Here is a 20,298-nt window from a genome sequence, read left to right as displayed (position 1 = left end):
AGTACATAGCTAGGAGTTCAAGGGAAGGGATTCTTCACCTCTGTTCTGCGCTCAAGGCCACATCCGAGTCCAATGTTGAGTTCCCCACTACAAAACAGACTGACACACTGGAGCAAGTCCCGTGAGAGGCCACAGAGGGACAGGGAGGTGGAGCATAATATGTCTGAGAAACTGAGAGCTGAGTTCAGCCTTCCAGAGAGAATGGGGGGGGCAGGGAAGGTGGCGGTGGGCATGGGGTGGGGAGGCACTGCTACTGTCTCCAGCTACCTAATAAAAAGGTATAGAGAAGACAAAGTCAGGCTCATCTCAGCATCATGCAGCAGGACAAGGGCCAATGGTCACAAACGCAACAAGAGAAATTCCAACTAGCTCTCCTCCACTGTGAGGGTAGTTTAAGACTGGAACAGGTTGCCCAGAGAGATGGTGTGTCCAGCCTACCTAGACAAAGTCCCGAGCAGACCATGCTACCTTACCCTGCTTTGAGCAGGGAGTTGGACTTCCAGATGCCCCCTTGTAAACTACATGAATCTAAAATTCTAAATGGACTTCTTCCCAAGCAAGATAGTACCACTGCAGCAGGCACCTTTGATGTTCATACAGCTGCCAGAGTTTGTTGATGCAGACTTTGGGAGATGCTGCTGCCACTGTGAAGCAAATACTATGGTTTCTTAAAAGGTGTGAAGTGGTAGCTGGAAAGGGATTCTGCCACAAGTACTTCACAAGTTGCAGAAAATTTTAAACAAATTAAGAACTCTAAATTCTCCTTTTCTGCATTGTCCTAGAGCATGCAAGCAGAAAAGCATGATGAGAAGCATCCAATACACACTACACTGCTCTTCTACCCTTTTAGTTTTATAAATGAAGTTTTAGCCTGTTACATAGGAGCTGATGATTATTATAAACACAATTAGCAAACAGTTATTTACACACTGTCTCCTGAAGACTTCCAAGTAAAAGCTCCACCTGGACATCTGCTAGCTAATGATACTAATCCACTAATGACAGAGCTCCTTAAGAGCATAGGTATGTGCCACCACAAAACAGATGAAGGAATGAAAACATGACACTGGTGCAGAAATTAAAAAAAGCATACCTGCTCTCACACACAGACACTTCTCTCTGTCACACACCGAAGTGTCAGACTATCACTGCCCCTAGATATCCCTTCATAGGAAGGTTCTAATACATTGCCACATCAGTACAATGCACATGGCTTTGGGGGCTTAGTAAACAGAAAAAATATGACTAAAATTGTGAAACTACCGTGAGCAAGTGTTTTTCGTTTGCTTTGCTTTCCATCTGACCCTTCAGCAGGTTAATAACTACTTGGCACTATTTTTAGATAGAGGTTGGAAAAGATACAACTTCTGTACCCTTACACCTACATAAGGAAGCAATGTAATTCAACTTACCCGTCACATAAAGGACTAAAATCCACCTGATGTCTAATTTTTGTGAATGAAGAAACAGTTTGTTATGAGGCTTCAAGGTCCCAGAAAAAAACCAAAACTATTATGCGTCCTAAGTAGTTGTTCGTCCATCCATCTTTCCACCTGGAAATAGCCTTCTTTTCAGTTCACAATAGTCTCTTTTTCTTCAACATCAATCTGTATCCCTTCCCTCTGTTTTAAACTTTCCAACATGACTCGGCACTTCCCACTTAAGTAATTCAGAACAGCTGTGGGTAACTAAAGAGGGATCACCCTTCTTCTTAAACTTACATGTCTCAAAAACCCAGCTGAACAGTCATTTGGATCAGCAAAACTCCAACAGCTATGTTTAGTGTTACAATACATCACCACTTTAACAAACACTATTTCCAAGAATATAAGGGATTCTTTTTTTTTCAGTTGAAACTGGTAGATTTTGCTCAATTATTTTCGCAATGTATTTGTTTACCTTTTACTCAACTTGGTACATAAAAATTTTGTACCCAAACAGCGACATAAAAACTGCAAGAATTAAGCAACGTTACCTTTAATACTAATGGCTGTAGTTGTATTTTTTGTACATAGGTTGAAAACTGTGTATAGCCTTTTGCATTATTTGAATCAACTGAGAAATACTGATTTTTTTTTTGAAAACAAACTAATTTTACATTTTCCAGAAGAAGTAATACCATCTGCATTGATCCTTGGTATCATTAAATGACTCATGGCTCTGCTACAAATTCCCGTTTCCCTTGAGAAGAAATACCTCTAATATAAGTGACAGTTCCAGTGCTACAGCTGGTGTGTTTGCTTATCCTGCCTCTGTGATTATAATGAGTTACAGTGTTAATGCCAATGCAGCTCTTCATCTGGGAGATGCTGTCCCAAGCCATCTTTTAATAGGCACCACTAAGCACAGCTGTATTTTTTTATCCACCGAGTACTTCAGAGATAAAAATAACCAAAAATCAATTCATTCCTTCTTCAGGTAGTTATACAAGTTCATTGCACTAGCTAGAACATATATGAAGATGGGAAAAGAAAAACAGAGAAAGCTGGAAATTAGTACATTAACTTTCTAATTTCTGCATGGTCACTTCCTAGGCCTTGAATATTGCCCTTTCGTAGTTAGAGGCATGTAAAAGAGCTACCTTCTCACTATGCCTCACCTCTCACATCATACAAAGTTGCAGTAGAGACTTTACCTGAGGAACCCAATTTTTAACCAGCACTCAATCACTGTGGACTCTTACAAGGTACCATGTCTCAGTTCACAAATCAAATGCATTTACCTTTGTACAGTACATAAAAGGGCTGTTCTCCTAAATCTGTGTAAGATGCAAACTTCATGTGGAAGTGATTTGAATGTGATCTTTAAATGATATCCTCTGCCTCCCCACGACACGGGTAGCTCTCCGCTTTCCCTCCTTATCATCGGCATTTCACTTTTGAGCTTACAGTACGGTTTGATACAGCACCTTGTTAACATTCATGATCAATGATAAGTTATATCTCCACAGTGTTGTATCCCTGATGAGGGATTCTCGGGGAAGGTTTCCTTGAAGGGGCACCCGACAGTGATAAATGAGGGCAATGTCCATGGGAACATTCACACTGTTCCCATAAGCACGTAGGACAGAGTGGACTGAAGTCTGGATCACCTTTCGTGGATCAATTATCATTTTCTTGGGATTGATTACATCTTTCCTGTCAGGCTCTCTGTGAACATGCTGTAATATGTTAACACCCGGCACAGTATTCCAGGACGAAATGTTGAACACGTGAGTAGATACGGTTTCTGGGAAGATATGGTTCTCAAAGAGGAAAATGCCAGTCCCTGGATTTTGCTCCTGAAGGCTGCTCATCATTGTTTTCCAGTCTGGGTGCTTAAGGGGAAGAATTATTTCATCAGCATCATTAAGAACCACAAACTTGCTCCTCTGCATGTTACGGTATATACAGTCATTTAGAGCGGTGATTTGTCCATAGTAGCCAATGTGTGTTCCATCTTGCATGAAGTGCCATTTAGAAGAAACCTTGAGGTGTGAGTTTATGGGCCAGGGAATTACCTCTACAGTTCCTTCTTCCATATAAAACTTCAAGACTTTCTCCATCAGATGGCTGCAGTTGTTCTTATAGATCACCACTTTCTGTACCCCAAGAATCTTGTACATTTCCATACTCTGTATAAACTGCAAGACATTGTTGTAATTTCCAAACATGGCAGAGATGCATACAGTGAAGTCAACAGAAAAGGCCTCAGCCTTGCGGTTTTTAATTTCAAACTTTGGCAGCTGGTCAGTATTTCCACGTGGAGACTGATGAATTGATACATGTGTTGGATCGCAGTTTTCAGGTTCCAAACAAACTATATCTGCTGCACCGTAAGGGAATCCAAATCTATCTGAGTGAACATCAATTTTTGCTTTTGATACATATATCTTTCCATCGGGCTGACAGCAGAACCAGCAGTATAGTTGTTTTACATCTTCATGGTGAACAATCGCAATCACACGAGTGACTTTGCTTTCTCTGTCATCAAAGTACGGGGATATAATAAAAGTTCTGTTACCTTTTAATGCTGTTATTGTGCTACTGGTAATTTTCCCTCTACATCTGCTACCTTCTTGAATTATTTTTGGCAGGTGAGAAAGTCTCTGTAACCTAAGATAAGAAAGTGTGACCACTGAAGTTAGAGTAATAATGCACACAGCAGCAGCAAAGTAAGTTTTTTTTCCACCACACAACATTCTGAATGTATCTAAATGTGGATGCAAATTTCTTTGTCCTTGCACTTTATGCTGCCGCATCTGCAGGAAAGAAAATATGTAGTATGAGATAATATTGACTCATGATCATTGTGGAAGAATTTCACAAACAAGATGGCGGGCAAATCTCTGTCACTGTGCACTGACTTAATCAGAGACCCAGCTACTCTGCTTTTATGAAAAATCGATCACAGAACGCACTTTTAATGGGATGGACAATACTGTATGTGACACTCTGAATGCCTCTATATGTCGGATGTGTGGAACAGTTTCTGTACACGGAGGGTTCTGTGAGAGAATATGATAGAGGTCTATATACAGGAGAACAAGGAGCCATTATTAATTGTTTTCTATAATCCAAATTTTAGAATATCCAATTAAATAATTAGGCAGTAATTTTTAAAGCAAAACAAAAGCTTTTTTTTTTTTCCCTCTACCCAGTGTATACGTAAATTATACACAAAAAAAACCTCAACTGGACTTCTCACAGACAAGTTAGGGGCAGATATATAAATTAAATCTATACAGAATTAATCAAGTTCATAAAAACCATGGCAACTGGGGATTGCACATGATGGTCCAGATACGATCTCTAATGTATAAATTCCCTAACTTGCAGTTCACCACAGATGAGACAATACATACAGAAGTAGGTCAATTCATACAATTCAGCAGAAGACAGGTGAAATCTATGCGGGTATAAAACTTATTCTCAGTTATCAATCAGCTCTGCCCTACTTAGCACTGTACAGGGCAGGGCTTGCAGAGAACGTCGCCTCATATTATGCTTGCTAGAGATCTGGGCCTCCTCACACTGCATTAATGCTGGCTCAAGTCCTGGCATGGTTTGGGGGTCAGGTCTTAAACTCTTGCTGCTGCAGGAACAGATAAGCATCCCTGAGTACCTGGATGGCCAAAGACTTTAGCAGCACTCGTGCTAGCAAGTGTTAATGCCTGACAGGGAGCTCACAGCACTCTCAAGCAGTAATTTCTGCAAGTGGAGCTCAGATTAAAGTTTCCTCTACAAATTCATCTTTAGGCATCCAGATACGATCCATAAACAGTAAGGTGACAGCAAGTCTCTTCAAAGGCCTGCTTCTACCACAGAGATTCTTGGAAGAAGAGTGCCCCAGATTAATCAAATTCATGTTAGATCAGAAAACTGGACTGGTAGAAGAGAGTATCCCCGACTGCCAGCAAGAAGTGTGGGGTAAAATGCCAAGATGGAATAAACTGATTCTATTGCACAAGATGAAGAAAATGTTTCTAGTAGGCATGTCATTGCTGCATAAAGCCAGCTGCTGAGAAAAAAAATCATACCGTTAAAAGACCCAGATTTCTAGGTGTATATTTTATAGCTAAAACAGGTAGCAATGTCATAGGTGTAGCAGATATTGGAAGATTCTCATATTTCTTGTCCTTTCATTTACTTCTCAAGACTCTTAATAAAATCACTTGCTTAAGTATTTAGTAATCTAAGTATCTTCAGAGAGTATGCACATGCTAAATATCTAGCAATATTTTTTCCAAAGCATATTACTCAATCTATTCTAAAATAATAATTAAACCTAATATTTCATACTTTTTTCCCATTTCACACATTATGTAAAGCTATTTTGAGAGCCTCTCTCTTGATTCTGTTCCATCACAAAACAGTAAACTAGCATTTTCAAAGAAAAGTAAGAAAGATACAAAACTAGAAAGAACTAAATCCATAGTTTTGATCCAGATATCATACTCAGCAGCTTCATAACTTTGGAAGTGACTAAATTCACTGGCAACTTCACTGCTTGGCCTGAAAAATTCCCCTAGGGTCTGGTTTTCTGCTTAAACACAGTAGTTTTCAACCAGTAAAATCCAGCTTCTGAATACAGCGATCTAGCTTCTGAATCTCAACTGAGTTTAGGCAAAAAATAATTGCCCACACCTTCAGAATAATGTGCAGTATTTTCACAATTGCTCTTTCCTGAAAAAAAAACAAAGTAACGAGAACTATGGTCACAACATACCCCTTGAAATGCCCCATTTGCTAAGGCTGATGCGATTTATAGCAGCCTCCCCTAGCTACCAAGAAATTGCTTTACAGACCAGAACAGTCATAGGGCACCAGAAATGTCACTACATCACACTAGGCACAAAGCAGAACAGCAGCAGCAGACAGCACTGACTCTTCTGTCTCTGAAACGGAGAGTCCCCCTCAGAAGTCCTTACAATTTAAAGCAGAACTGCAAATACATGGTAAGAGCCTGCTACTGTCATACAACTTTCTGCTGGAGATTTGTGACTAAGAACAACTCAAATTTAGTAAGTCTTTTTATTAATAATTCTAAAAAGTCAGACAAAAAGTTTCCCCGAGCATTCTTATTCCCAGGTTGTTATGTATTTTAGCATTCTTACAACATAGAATAGGTCACATTTAACAATTTTTCCTCAGCCTTATCTATTTATGGCTTAAAATATTGTTCAGTCTTACAGAATACTTTTTACTAAAGAAATATCAAAACATGTCAACATTAAATAATACAATTAATTTATTACCTGTTATTTCTTCTGCTTTTGCTAGCTGTAAATAATGAACAATAAAAAAATGTCTTTTCAACAGTGTTTTGAACAGTGAACACTGGAAAGGAAAAAGTACCTTTTAAAGCAGATAGCTGAGTGAAGTTCTGTTCAGTCCTCCATTTATTTTTTGCTAAGGTATAATCTACAAATTATTCTAACCAGATAAAAACTTAAATACTTTTAAGATAAATTGCAAGAATTGTTCAATACAGAATAATACTGAGGCAAAAAATGCTGGTACGATACCTAACACACTTGCCGACACATTTTATTTCAGATGGCTGGTGTTCTTTAATGTCAGTAACAGCAGCCACACCTACCAGAAGAACAAGTTTTCCTTCTCTTGAGTAAAGCATACAGTTGCCTGCCAATAACTTAATTTAAATTACAAACTTGAGTGTGGAGTTGTTGAAGCAAATCAAACCTAGGCACTCGGGCGATTTTTTTAAGGCTACTTAAGTTTCCTTCTGGAAATTAATCCTGCATGTTGATATATCCGTAGTTCACACACATACTTAAAGAGAACTAGAAAAATATACTATGTATCTGTATTTCTTGGGCAATTTTTTTTTTAGTAACATACAATAGGCCTAATTAAAATAGGCAAATACGGATTCTGATGAGGAACTGTGAGAGAGATCTGAAACAACAGCAGGTTCTAGAAGCAGAGAAAAAGAGCAAAATGTAGAACTCAAGACACACCGGAACACAGAGTCTTAAAGAAAAGAAATATGTAATTATTTGAGGAGTGAAATTCATGGTTTTCCCAACACGTGACTCATGAATTTTGATCCCCTGAAATTAACAGCACAGATACGTAGTCAGAAAATATATAAAGTCAGATTAATTAGGAACATTACATTTATATTTCCTCACTATGGAGAGCACTTCGCAAATTTTAACTTCAAAAATATGCTTCCAGCATATTTAAAAGAGTTTATTTTATCATAACAATAACAACAACAATAATTCATTCTGGTTTTGTGTCTTTTAATTCCAATTAGTATTCAGGTAGAACATGATACAAATTATGCAGATTTGCTTTAATACTAAATTTAGCTAATGGTATCAATGGCTACTTTGCACCAGTTTGTTCTTTTTCAGTATTCCCCTTAAAGAGCCCTTCTTCCTCCCTATTGCATTTATGGACTGCAGTCATATCACCTCCTAGTTTTCATATTTGCTACTTTCTCATTAAACAAGACAGGCTGTTCTAATACCATCTCATAAGAAACACTCTTCCTTCACCAGTTGCATCTGCGCAGCTGGCCCAGTTTCAATTAATCTCTAGCACAGGAGACCAGAAATCTCTGCTCCTTGTCCATTTGTACATGACAGTGATAAGCCCTCATCATTATTGGAAATTTTATTTCTTAACATATGCTAGGATTATATTTTTGCAGATGCATCACATCGCACAGATAAATCTGAGCTTGTCATCAGCCGAAGATGAATACATCTACTTAGTCTTTCAAGCCAAGCGCAGTTGCACAATGTGTTTTCTTCTGCAGCAAGGTCATAAGAAAGAGCTCTTGTCCCAGTTAGAATCATAGAATCATTGAATGGTTTGGGTTGGACAGGACCTTTAAAGATCATCTAGTTCCAACCCCCCTGCTGTGGGCAGGGACATCTTTCGCTAGATCAGGTTGCTCCAATTAATCACATTTCTCCTTATTTCTTTTGTCATAGTCCTTCTACAATCTACTCTAAAACCTTGTATGAGACCAAGATTGCACTTACAAACTTGTGTATACTTAAATCATCTTTTTTTCCCTTCCTAAACCAAGGAACCGCTCATGCTTCCTTTTGCCACATTGTACCACTACGCTCACAACACCTTTATTAAACACCCATTATAGGTTCTTCAATAGCTTGTCTGTCTTCTTAGAATTTTGGAATGGAAATTATTCAGTATCACCTACCAACTGGAATGTTTTTTTTACCTTTGCTGTACAACTTCTATTTTCAGACTTTCTCTTCCGTCCTCTTTCTTTAACCCTCCACAATTAGCACTGTCCTTACTAGAAGGTGGAACAAAGTGCTAATTTAGTTCAAGAGCCATTCCTAGGTCATTATTAATCTGCCCCACATGTTCTCTGCATTGTGGCCTTCCTTTGTAATTTGTTTTCTTTGCATTGAGACAGCTGAAGACCTTTTGTGCTGCTCATTTCAGTATCTTCGCAATGTCTACATTGAGTTTAATTTTTGAGAACTCTCAGCTTACTACTTTATCTCCCCATCTAGGGTGAGGATAGGGGCCAAGTGACAAGAGGTGACTGCAAAGTTTCAGTCGCTAATACGCAGTATTAGATTCAGTAGCATAGGAACAATAAACAGCCTAATCCTTGGTTTATCCAGGGTCTAACTAAAAAGCCACCACTAACAAATAGCCTTATTAATTTATTATTTTTGGAAAAAGTTATTCTCTGTCCTCTGCTTTATGGTTTTTGCCAAAAGTAACAACACAAACCACTGGTGCTTAAATAAAAATAAACATTCCGAAGACTAACAATCATTTACCATCTTTATCTAGATTGGCTGTTGCTAATCTTCTGATAGCTAATCTTTTTCAGAAAGACTCTTTGAAACACCAGTGTCCTTCCTCTCTTACATGATCCAAAGTCAGAAGCATACTCTTTGAAGGATTAAACTGAGGGCAGTATTATTCCACAATATTCATAAAACATTGTTCTAAAAAAATTAACTTGGCCATTTCTATTCTAAATACAAAGAAGGTAAGCCAGACCAATATACAGTGTTGCCATATACTTAATTTGTGCCATTAGAACTGACAAACCAGACATTTCCCTGTACACTCATGAACTTCTCCGTTATAATCTGCTGTACATCCCTAAGCCAGATTTCTCCTATTGTAAACAATTAGACTTTGTGTCCTTTGAAAAGAAATAGATCACGCACAATAAAAATTGCCTGACATTTAAAAGATTGTTATTTCAACTTTTTGTGTTTCACACTGTACTTGTTTTAGCTGGGACAGAGTTAATTTTCTTCATAGTGGCTTGTAGGGTGCTGTGTTTTGGATTTGTGACCAAAACAAGGTTTAAAACACACTCATGTTTTAGCTGTCATTGAACAGTGCTTACACAGCATCAAGGCCTTCTGTTTCTCATGCTGCTCCTCCCCTCCCCGTCCCAGGAGCAGGGCGGCACAAGAAGTTTGCAGGGGACACGGCCGGGACTGCTGACCCAAACTGACCAAAGGCCTGTCCCCCACCATATGACGCCATGCTCAGCAATAAGAGCTGGGGGAAGGAGGAGGAAGGGGGAGACATGCGGCATTATGGCACTTGTCTGCCCAAGTCACCGTTACACATGATGAAGGCCTGCTTTCCTGGAAATGGCTGAAAGCCTGCCTGCTGATGGGCAGTAGTGAATAAATTCCTTATTTTGCTTTGTTTGCACACACAGCTTTGCTTTACCTCTTAAACTGTCTTTATCTCAACCCAAGAGTTTTCTTACTTTTGCCCTTCTGATTCTCCCCATCCCACTGCAGGGGCGGGGAGTGAGTGAGCGGCTGTGTGGTGCTTAGCTACCTACCAGGGTCAACCCACAACACACACTGAAACCACTCTTTGAGGAGTTACGCATTCTTTCAATCTAAAATTAAACTCCAGGTTTGGAATGTATTCAGATGGAGACTTCAAAAAATTGGGTTGTGCAATTAATACATACCTTTAACTTACCATTAAGTGGTTAGCACCAGTACCAAAAAATAATGCTACAGCTGACCACCATCTTACTTGCTATTTCTTGAGTGGAAATAAAATCCCGAGCCTGTCGAGCCCCTTCTGCAAGTGATGCCAGTTACAGGATCCCGAGCAGGAGCCGCAGCCTGACACCCTCCTTGGTCCCAGCAGTCTGACCAGACGAATGTGCCGGTAACGGCGCGCCTGTCTCCCGGCGCCCCCCGGTCCTCCGCCCCGTCAGTTCGCCTGGCCCGGCGCGGGGGGAGCGCAGCGGGGCACCGACGCTTCTGCCGCCGGGGGCCCTGCAGGCACGACTGCGAAAGCGGCACGGCGCCAGGCTGGGCCGCCGCCACCGGAGCCCTTCGCGGCCCCCGCCCGCCTCCCTCTGCGGCACCGGACCCAGCAGTGCCGGGCTACCCCGGTGCCGGCTGCGCCACGCCCTCTGCCGCTGCGGCCCCGAGAAGGGCGGGCACGCTCGATCCTGTCACCTGCCGCGCGGGAAGGTGGCGGGAGAGCGAGCGGCGCGGGGAGGCCCTGAGGGCCCCCGGCCAGCCCGTGCGTCCGGCGGCCCCCCCCCCCGATCCGGGGGGAGCCGTTCGCACACACCCACGCACCGCCCGCCCGGGGCTGGAGCCTCGGCGCACCGGGCCGTTCTGGTGCCGTCCCATGCGGCTCGCTGCGCACGGCGCCGGTACCGGCGGTTCGCGAGGGCCGCCCCGGGCAGCGGCTCCGCCCGGGCAGCGGCCCCGCCAGCGCGCGGCCCCAGGCAGCTGTCCGGCGAGCAGCGGGGAGCGGGCCGGCGGCGGCGGGAAGCCCGCGGCGAGCCGCGCTCCCCAGGACCGGCCGCGCTCCCCGAGCGCGCCGCCGCGGGCCTCCCTCCCTGCCGCGCCGCCCGCGCCTCTGGCCGCTCCAGGCGAACGGCGGTCGCTCCCGCCACCGTCGCAGGCTCCCCGGGGCGTTCGTCGGGCAGGCCCCGCGCCAGACCCCGAGGTGGGGCGAGGCGGCGGCCGGTCCGGGAAGGCTGATGCCGGCGGGGCCGCCGATCTGCCGCGGCGGGCCAGCAGAGCCGTTTGGGGAGCGGGGCCTGACCCGGGCCCCGGCGACTCCGGGAGCGGCGCTCACCCGGGTCCCCGTGCCGTGCCGCGGGGCGGCCCTGCCGCAGCCGGCATCCCGGGAACGAGGAGCTCAGGCAGCGCAAGTGCAAAAGAGCGGCCGCGGCAGTGCTTGTAGGTGGCTGTACCTTGATGGAGGAGGTCTCTGGACTCGGCCCCAACATTCAGCTGTCAGTTCGGCTACTGGAGAAACGCAAGCAAGCCATTATAGTTTCAAAATGCAAATCAATTTTTAAAAAGTAAAGGGAAATTTGATCATTACATGATGATAAAATCCAGTCGTTACACCAGTACTTCTACTTTTTGGAGACAGCAACTGCTAGTTGAATCATTCCTAAACAAAATACAATGTTGGCATTCGTACGAGTTCTATGGTGGGATTTTTTCTAGTGGTGAGGGCCATTAATTGCAGACCTTTGTCCCTGTGAGTAACAGATGATCTTAAATATACAGTGCATTTATTTTCAGGGAGAACATGGCATTAAATGCCTATTGCAACACCTTTAAATTTCATTACTGCACTTAAAATTGTAGCATACCCACACACAGTTAACTTTCAGAGCCAAAGATGTATAATATATCTCCAAAGGGATGTATCCGCGATAAGGGGTATGTCACACCAATTTCCTGCAAAGGCGTATAACAACGTCATCAGGCTCTTCCCAACCATGTGCAAACATCTCTAGAAAACAGTGGACTGAGGCCTCAACCACCCTTCTTGGATCAAATAATTTTTTCAGTTTTGAAAATCTCTTCCCTGGATACCATGTCTCAGTTCACAAATCAAATGCATTTACCTTTGTACAGTACGTAAAAGGGCTGTTCTCCTAAATCTGTGTAAGATGCAAACTTCATGTGGAAGTGATTTGAATGTGATCTTTAAATGATATCCTCTGCCTCCCCACGACACGGGTAGCTCTCCGCTTTCCCTCCTTATCATCGGCATTTCACTTTTGAGCTTACAGTACGGTTTGATACAGCACCTTGTTAACATTCATGATCAATGATAAGTTATATCTCCACAGTGTTGTATCCCTGATGAGGGATTCTCGGGGAAGGTTTCCTTGAAGGGGCACCCGACAGTGATAAATGAGGGCAACGTCCATGGGAACATTCACACTGTTCCCATAAGCACGTAGGACAGAGTGGACTGAAGTCTGGATCACCTTTCGTGGATCAATTATCATTTTCCTGGGATTGAAAACCTCTTTCCTGTCAGGCTCTCTGTGAACATGCTGTAATATGTTAACACCCGGCACAGTATTCCAGGACGAAATGTTGAACACGTGAGTAGATACGGTTTCTGGGAAGATATGGTTCTCAAAGAGGAAAATGCCAGTCCCTGGATTTTGCTCCTGAAGGCTGCTCATCATTGTTTTCCAGTCTGGGTGCTTAAGGGGAAGAATTATTTCATCAGCATCATTAAGAACCACAAACTTGCTCCTCTGCATGTTACGGTATATACAGTCATTTAGAGCGGTGATTTGTCCATAGTAGCCAATGTCTTTTGCATCCATAGAAAAGTGCCATTTAGAAGAAACCTTGAGGTGTGAGTTTATGGGCCAGGGAATTACCTCTACAGTTCCTTCTTCCATATAAAACTTCAAGACTTTCTCCATCAGATGGCTGCAGTTGTTCTTATAGATCACCACTTTCTGTACCCCAAGAATCTTGTACATTTCCATACTCTGTATAAACTGCAAGACATTGTTGTAATTTCCAAACATGGCAGAGATGCATACAGTGAAGTCAACAGAAAAGGCCTCAGCCTTGCGGTTTTTAATTTCAAACTTTGGCAGCTGGTCAATATTTCCATGTGGGGACTGATGAATTGATACATGTGTTGGATCGCAGTTTTCAGGTTCCAAACAAACTATATCTGCTGCACCGTAAGGGAATCCAAATCTATCTGAGTGAACATCAATTTTTGCTTCTGATACATGTATCTTTCCATCGGGCTGACAGCAGAACCAGCAGTATAGTTGTTTTACATCTTCATGGTGAACAATCGCAATCACACGAGTGACTTTGCTTTCTCTGTCATCAAAGTACGGCGATATAATAAAAGTTCTGTTATCTTTTAATGGTGTTATTACATTTTGAGCAGGTTTTCCCCTACAAAGCTGACCTGCTGGACTGGAAGTTGATGCCTGGGAGAAGATTTTTCTAGTTATGTTATTCTGTAGCTGAGGATCTTTCCAGGAGCAGATTAAAATGCTTGCAAAAATAAGAATACATGCAACAACAGCACAAATATTTTTTTTTCCACAGTGTATCATTGCTGAATTTCACAGTTTGGAACTTAACAGACCTTTACACTCAGTCTTCTATTCACTTTCTCTAAAACAAAACAAACACACAAAAATAGCACATTTTCAGTGATTTGCCAAAAAGAAGTAATGTTTTGTATTGAACTGTATTCTCTTAAACACAATAGTTACTGTTTTGATACTTCAAACTTTAGTATGAGGACCTGACTTTTCATACAGGTTTGGAAGAAATTGAGAGATTCTCTTACACCTCCTCATTCTGAACTGTATTATGTTTTACTCTAGAATTGGGCCCACTGGAACAGTTTCAGCTGTTTTGATATACAGTAATGGTAATATAGTGTAATTTGAATCACTTTGAGGCCTGGAAGAAATTTTATATTGGTGAAAACCCACATTCTTTATCTTTTGGTATTCTGAGAAGCTTGTAAAACTATAGAGATATCCTTTCCCCTCTTCTTCCTAAAAAAGGTGATGTGAACACAAATTCAAACTGCATTCTTTTGTACTGGGTAGGCGTAATCCTGTCACAGTCTCTCAGTGTCCTGATTCCCAAGTCACAAAGAAAATGTTTTCACAGACTAGTGTGTTTTCAGAGCCTAGCAGGATCCTGTGGTATTCAACATTATCTAGGAAAAGAGGTTTGAAAAGAATGACCTTTTCATTTGTTCAGGTGGCTGAGATTACCTTAAATGTAAATTGCTTTTGCCACTAAAGATGCCAAGGCTCAGACCACAGTTCTAAATCACCAGTTTATTTCAGTAGGACTTTTGTGACCCTTCATTGGGACCACATGCACTACTAAACTTTTTAACCTTGCCATGGAAACTTCAAGTTCTCCAAGATGTTAGCAAATCAGACTACAAAGGGAAGATTTTCAGTATACAATCACAGCTTGATATTTACACATGCTTAAACCATCAAGCAGATGGAAAGCAAATTAAAACAAAACGAAACTAAAGCGAATCTTGCTTTATTCTATGAGCAGCCATGAGGGCGTGATACAATGTGACACATCACAACACCACATCAGAACAATTAACCATTGTCTGTACCATTTGTAGTTGTTCTGTCCTCTTTTGTATACACTCAATCTCGGCTGAATAGCAACTGCTTTCTAATTATGCACAAAACTGCCACTTTAATTACAGCTCTATTCTGACTTCAGAGTACTAGGTTTGAAAAACATGATGAAAGCACTGCTGCCTGGTGTAATTTGCAAATCCAAGATGTTGCTCAACTGTTCTTTTTCATTTTTTGGCCTCAAAAAACATAAGAACTTATTTTGAACGATGTATAATGACCCATTCTCTAAAGTTAAAATCTCGCGTTGCTCTCTGCAAATTGTCATGTAAGCTGTACATCTTCCCCTTTGATGCAAGTATTGGTATTCACCATTTTTAAGATTACACTGCATATGCAGAATAGTTTTTCTAATATGCTCACAAAGTTTAAAGTTACTCAGTTCTGCAGAAGATGTCTCCTCATCTGCTTTAAATACTTCTAATATTGCCTCCTCAATTAACCAATAAAATTCAAATATGCATTTTATCATTAGCTCACTAGTAGCTAAGCAGGACCTTGCAAGTGATATTTGCATAGAAAAGATGACAGTATACTTTTCTAAGTAGGGCTGCATCATCAGTTATCAGCTTGCACCAAAGTTCTTCAAATACTTACTGTTATTCCTGTTTTTGGATTGGAAGCCATTTACAATTATTAACATGTTGTCTATTAGAAAACTAAGAGAAAGAATATTTTAGAGTGAAGTGGGTTTTTTTCGTAAGAGTATTAATTGGGAAGTGGGATTGAAAAATGCTTACAGAAAACTTCAGGGGAAAAAAACCACAAAAGAAAAAGAAGCCAACAATAACATGGGAAAATAGTCAGTTCAAGTTCTAGTTCTTGTTTTTTATCCACAATTGCTTTTATTTTCCCTTTTTTCTTTTTTCTCTCTCCCCACTTTGGAGGTGGGATTTAGCTGTCAGTGTTCTCTTGGAAGAAATCAACAGAATTCTTCACAGAGATGGGAGCAGGTCTGAAGATCGAGAGTTATGTAACAAGGACAGAGGACAGGAGCTTCAATGAAGCTGTAGAAGTAGAGTAGCTTATGGGTCCAATCTTCCCATCCAAGAGAACAACAAAGTGACTGAGGAAGGTAGAGAAAATCAGAGAACTTTTCTGGGGAGGATGATTTACTGCATAAGAGATGGGACAAATTTACTAAAGGGTGAGATGAAACAAAGCACTAATAAAGTTCCTCATCATTAATGTCTCTCACGTTTATTTACAGAAATACAGGGTCCAGGGGTTCACTGTTCTGGTGAAATATGTTTTCAACTGTCACTCTTAAACCAGGCAGCAATACACCTTAAAAATTTCCTGTTAAATTAGGCTTGGGAAATTTACATGAAAATTGCATTTTTAAGATTTAAGAAATACTAGAAAACTAGTAGTCTCTTCCTGCAATAAAGACTTAATGTTAAAATCCACTCATGGCAAGTACTCTCATTTACCCCCTCTTCCTTTGGAACACCACTACTTTCTAGCCAATGTAAAAAGAGCGCAATTCCTGTATATCCCTCTGCACAGAAGTCTCCATCTTAGTTTTATGTGCGAGTTACATGAAGCAGGAAGTTCACTCAAATGTTCCCTTGCATCTCACGTCTTCTAGGTGAAACAGTGTTGTCCATTTTTAACTACGTACAAACAAACTTTTGACATCGTTTTTCTTCACAGATTTTGTATGCATGCATGCATTACCCAATTTGGGCAATGCAAATTCATCCTAATAGCTTATTTTTAGACTAACAACGGGTAGTTTTAGCATGCCAAAAGCATTATTAACCACTTGATCTGGAAAAAAGTAAACTAGAAAACTTATTTTTTAAACTAGTAAACTTATTAGAAACCATGCCTCCTAGGGCATGAATGGTGAGTGTGAGTAAAACTTGACAGACAGGGACAATAAGGAAACAGGTAAGTCCCTTTTACATGAAGAAGACTATAAGAACTACAGAGATGCATAGAGATTTATATAGTCTGTTTAAATAACCTACTGCTTTCTCCTTAAAGAACTGTTTAGTTTCTGAAAACCTCCAGTGGTTGCTAACCTTCATCCCATTTCTGTCTTTCATCTTGACCTGCTCAAAGGGAGATTAGTTGATACATGAATTTTCCAAGAAAGGGATGGCATCAGTTCCTAAATATGAAACATGATTTTGGGTTCAAGCTTATGCCACCTCTTTTGGAATCCACAGGCTGCAACCATTAGCTGAGCTAGGTGACTAAAACCACTAAGTTTCTCTTTTTCTAGCTGGGATGGGATCATTAAAAAAATGCAGCATCTCAGCTATTGTCAGAGCAATAATTTCTGACCAGAAATAGCCGCTGTCATTCTGAAAAAGGATTATACACATGGAGTTATTAAGAGATACTTATTGTACTGCTTTTTACTGTCCTTTGTTCAAATGAACGTATGTTGGCAAAGCCTCACTTCATGTAATATGACATTCCAATGTTGAGCAAATGACCACTGTTTCACCGTGTCTGATATCACTATGGTCTCTGTTACTGAAGAAAATATTTTGTGTGCTCTGAAACTGAAAAATATTCCTCCTCTTTAAAAGAGGAGTTTTAAAATATGTTAGCAACTCCGGACCTTCTCTGCCTGTTTAGGTTAATACCACTTGCAGTACAGAGAAGAAACCAGAAGACGACGTTTTACTACAAGGTATATCAACAAAGTTCAAGAAACTTACACAAAACTATAAGAGCCTTGCTTTTAATAACTGTTTTAGTGAAGCTTTATAAAACAGTCACCCATTTTGCCTGGAGTAGTTAGAAAACACCTCAGCATTTTTCAGTTGTTACGTAAAGAGCAAATAGTGGAGTCCATGTTTGTTACGTGCAGTCTTGATATTTCACCAGAACACGCAAAATCATGCCCTCCTGAACATAAGACGAATCAAACAATAGTGTATTTACTCACAGTTTCAAGCCTTTTTGTGTAGCACTTCATGCTTTCCAGTGCTCCAATTCTGTCTTATGCTCCCACTGATATGAGAGACCTTGCAACCTTGCTTGTTCCCCAACATCTGCTTCCTCTACAATTATACTAGTACTTTTGACCGTCTGTGGGAAATCCCGTGACTTGGTTAGCTTCCTGTACGGCAAATCAGTTTGCTTTCTGTTCTGTCATTTTCTCAGATACACAACTTTTGCTTATTTGAATGATACATTCTTCAATTGACGTTTATACCATCTCAGCCTCTCAACAGTCATATTTGTTAACTGGGAGAATGATAGATGATCATTGTCCTCTATTTATGGTGTCTGTGTGTATGTTCTTGGAGATTATCTAGATTAGGATTTAAATATTTCCCATTAGACCAACTGTAACCTAATGTGTTTCAACAGTCTAATCTTAAATAGCGCCTTGTGTTTTTCAGAGGAGCTTTTGGATAAGCTTAGTCCTCTGTTAAGATTATCCCTTTCACTTTATAATGACACAAAATCAACACAGCAGTTGTGTGCACAGTTGTGAGAACAGAAAATAAAACGTAGTGTTTAATCACATCAACCTTTAATCTACCACAGCAGGTGTCTGAAATAGTAGGTGGATATAACTTGAGTCAACACTTGATTGGCTGGTGGAGCTGTATTAACAGCTAACATAAAGACTGACTTAAATGGGAGGAGTAGACTGGATGGGGAGACATGCAAAAGAATAGAACAATTTATTGGGGGAGGGGCAAACTGGATTTGCCTGCTTTATTAGCTATTTGGAGAGAAAAACTCTCCCTTTCTCTTAATAGGAGTGTGGTGCTTGCAATTTTTATTTTAAATCACTTTTATTTCTACGGAAAGACACATCTTCAGCTGTCTTAGAGGAAAAAAGGGAAATTGCAGAGGTGGCTTGATTACAGTGGAAGTATTTTGAAGGGGAAATTCAAATTGTAGCTACTCAGCAATGGTAATTCGTGACTAAGGAATGATCGGGCATTCAGGGCAAGAAGGCCTAACTGCCGAAAGGGTTAAGCTGTCTGGGAGCAGGAACACCAGAAACAGAATGACGCCACTTAAGGGAGAAAACTCTCCCTTGCTGATAAGAAAAGAAATGCCGCAGTAACTGCGGCGTACCCATCGAGGAGCGTGTGAGGGTGCTGAGGGGCCACCTTTGTCCAGCAGAGCTGGCACCGGGGATGGACTGGGCGCTGGGCTGAGGAGCCCGTGCTGACGCTCACAGGATGGGTGCTCATGCAAGCGTACATAGGGCGTTCGCTCGTGCCACATCTTTGCAGACTCCTTGTAGAACTGCTTATGGTGGTGGGACTCTGTCCAATGCATTGTTCATTAAATCTCTCTATAATTAAGCACCAGCATGTGCTTAATTCACCTCAAGGGGAACAATAAAAATTCCCCAACAATTTTTACTGTTATTTATGTGTGCTTGTTTCTCTACCATCATGTGTCAGCACAGTCGGGGGAAAATAAATAAAATAAAAATAAATCAACAGAAGAAATATGCAGTTTTCACCTACCTCAGAAGTTCTTCAGCATTGTCTAGGAGTAAAACACCACAAAGAACTGTCCACGGCTGCTCCTGCCTCAAGTGAGGCTGCTTGTGTTATGTGGTTGTGCCCTTTAGGTACTGTTCAATGCAACAGTAGTGTTAACAAATCTTTATACACATTTTTTTTCCAAGTAAAACAAGATAACAACAACTAAGCTAGCCTCAGGAATCCATCAGTAACTTTGATAGTAAGCAAAACAGTTTATTACCCAACTAATGTCCATTTCCCTTTACCACAAGTTGACTTAGCTTAGTTTAATATTAGAAATTTTGATCATCTTTAACAGCACACTTTGTCAGCTGAACCACTAGGTCAGCATGTTCAAACATGTATGTTGTTAAATTTCCTTGAATGCTAAAAAATATTATTATTTATCAAGTCCTTACTGGAGTTATTTCCGAAAGGAGTCTGAATTTATGCTTGCCTTTCACTTCAAAAGAAGTCAGCTGGGGGGCAAGGGAGGGGAGGAAGTAACAAGCACATAAGATTTTCTGACTTATCTTTTCTCATTAACACGGCTTGTATTGATGTGAACTGTAACATGGAAAAGCAACTGCCAGTTCAGTTTTCTCAGAAAGCAATTTTAAAGCTCTGACCTGGATCATACCTTTCATTATAAAAGCTTTTCAAAGCTTGAAGAACGTTGCCGGTAACTAATTTATTTTATTTGAATGCTACTGTTATAACTGCAGGTATTGTTATGGAAGTAGCATGTCATGACTTGCCTATTTAGCGCTTCTGAGAGAGAAGTCTGTACAGCAGCTGTAGTACATACTACTCAATACTCAGTAGGGCTGAGGCTGTCATTCTGGTCCCAGAGGTTGTTCAGGTGCTAGATACAGACTGGAATAGGACAGTTCTAAGTGGTTAGCCT

At 41.0% G+C, this 20,298-nt stretch overlaps 2 protein-coding genes across 3 annotated transcripts; both read right to left on the bottom strand.

Annotated features, from left to right (window-relative positions):
- Positions 1-2,102: 2,102 nt before the first annotated feature.
- On the bottom strand, positions 2,103-10,510 carry LOC127023657 (uncharacterized). The gene is made up of 2 exons (XM_050907891.1): positions 10,464-10,510; positions 2,103-4,240 (listed from the first exon to the last, which is right to left on the bottom strand). The coding sequence occupies exons 1-2, from the start codon at positions 10,464-10,466 to the stop codon at positions 2,885-2,887; spliced, it is 1,359 nt and encodes a 452-aa protein (XP_050763848.1). The 5' UTR covers positions 10,467-10,510; the 3' UTR covers positions 2,103-2,884.
- A 1,279-nt stretch (positions 10,511-11,789) lies between these two features.
- LOC127023638 (uncharacterized) lies at positions 11,790-19,445 on the bottom strand. Of its 2 annotated transcripts, none has more exons than XM_050907864.1 (2): positions 19,392-19,445; positions 11,790-13,918 (listed from the first exon to the last, which is right to left on the bottom strand). In XM_050907864.1, the coding sequence occupies exon 2, from the start codon at positions 13,855-13,857 to the stop codon at positions 12,538-12,540; it is 1,320 nt and encodes a 439-aa protein (XP_050763821.1). In that variant the 5' UTR covers positions 13,858-13,918; positions 19,392-19,445; the 3' UTR covers positions 11,790-12,537. The 2 variants fall into 2 exon arrangements, with proteins under 2 accessions (XP_050763821.1, XP_050763820.1); XM_050907863.1 differs by lacking the exon at positions 19,392-19,445 and adding an exon at positions 17,840-17,904.
- Positions 19,446-20,298: the final 853 nt, after the last annotated feature.

The sequence above is a fragment of the Gymnogyps californianus genome, chromosome 18, assembly GCF_018139145.2.
Source record: "Gymnogyps californianus isolate 813 chromosome 18, ASM1813914v2, whole genome shotgun sequence".
NCBI classification, from domain to species: Eukaryota; Metazoa; Chordata; class Aves; order Accipitriformes; family Cathartidae; genus Gymnogyps; species Gymnogyps californianus.
Note: the sequence above shows the minus strand (reverse complement) of the source record. Positions and strands in the feature narration are given on the sequence as shown.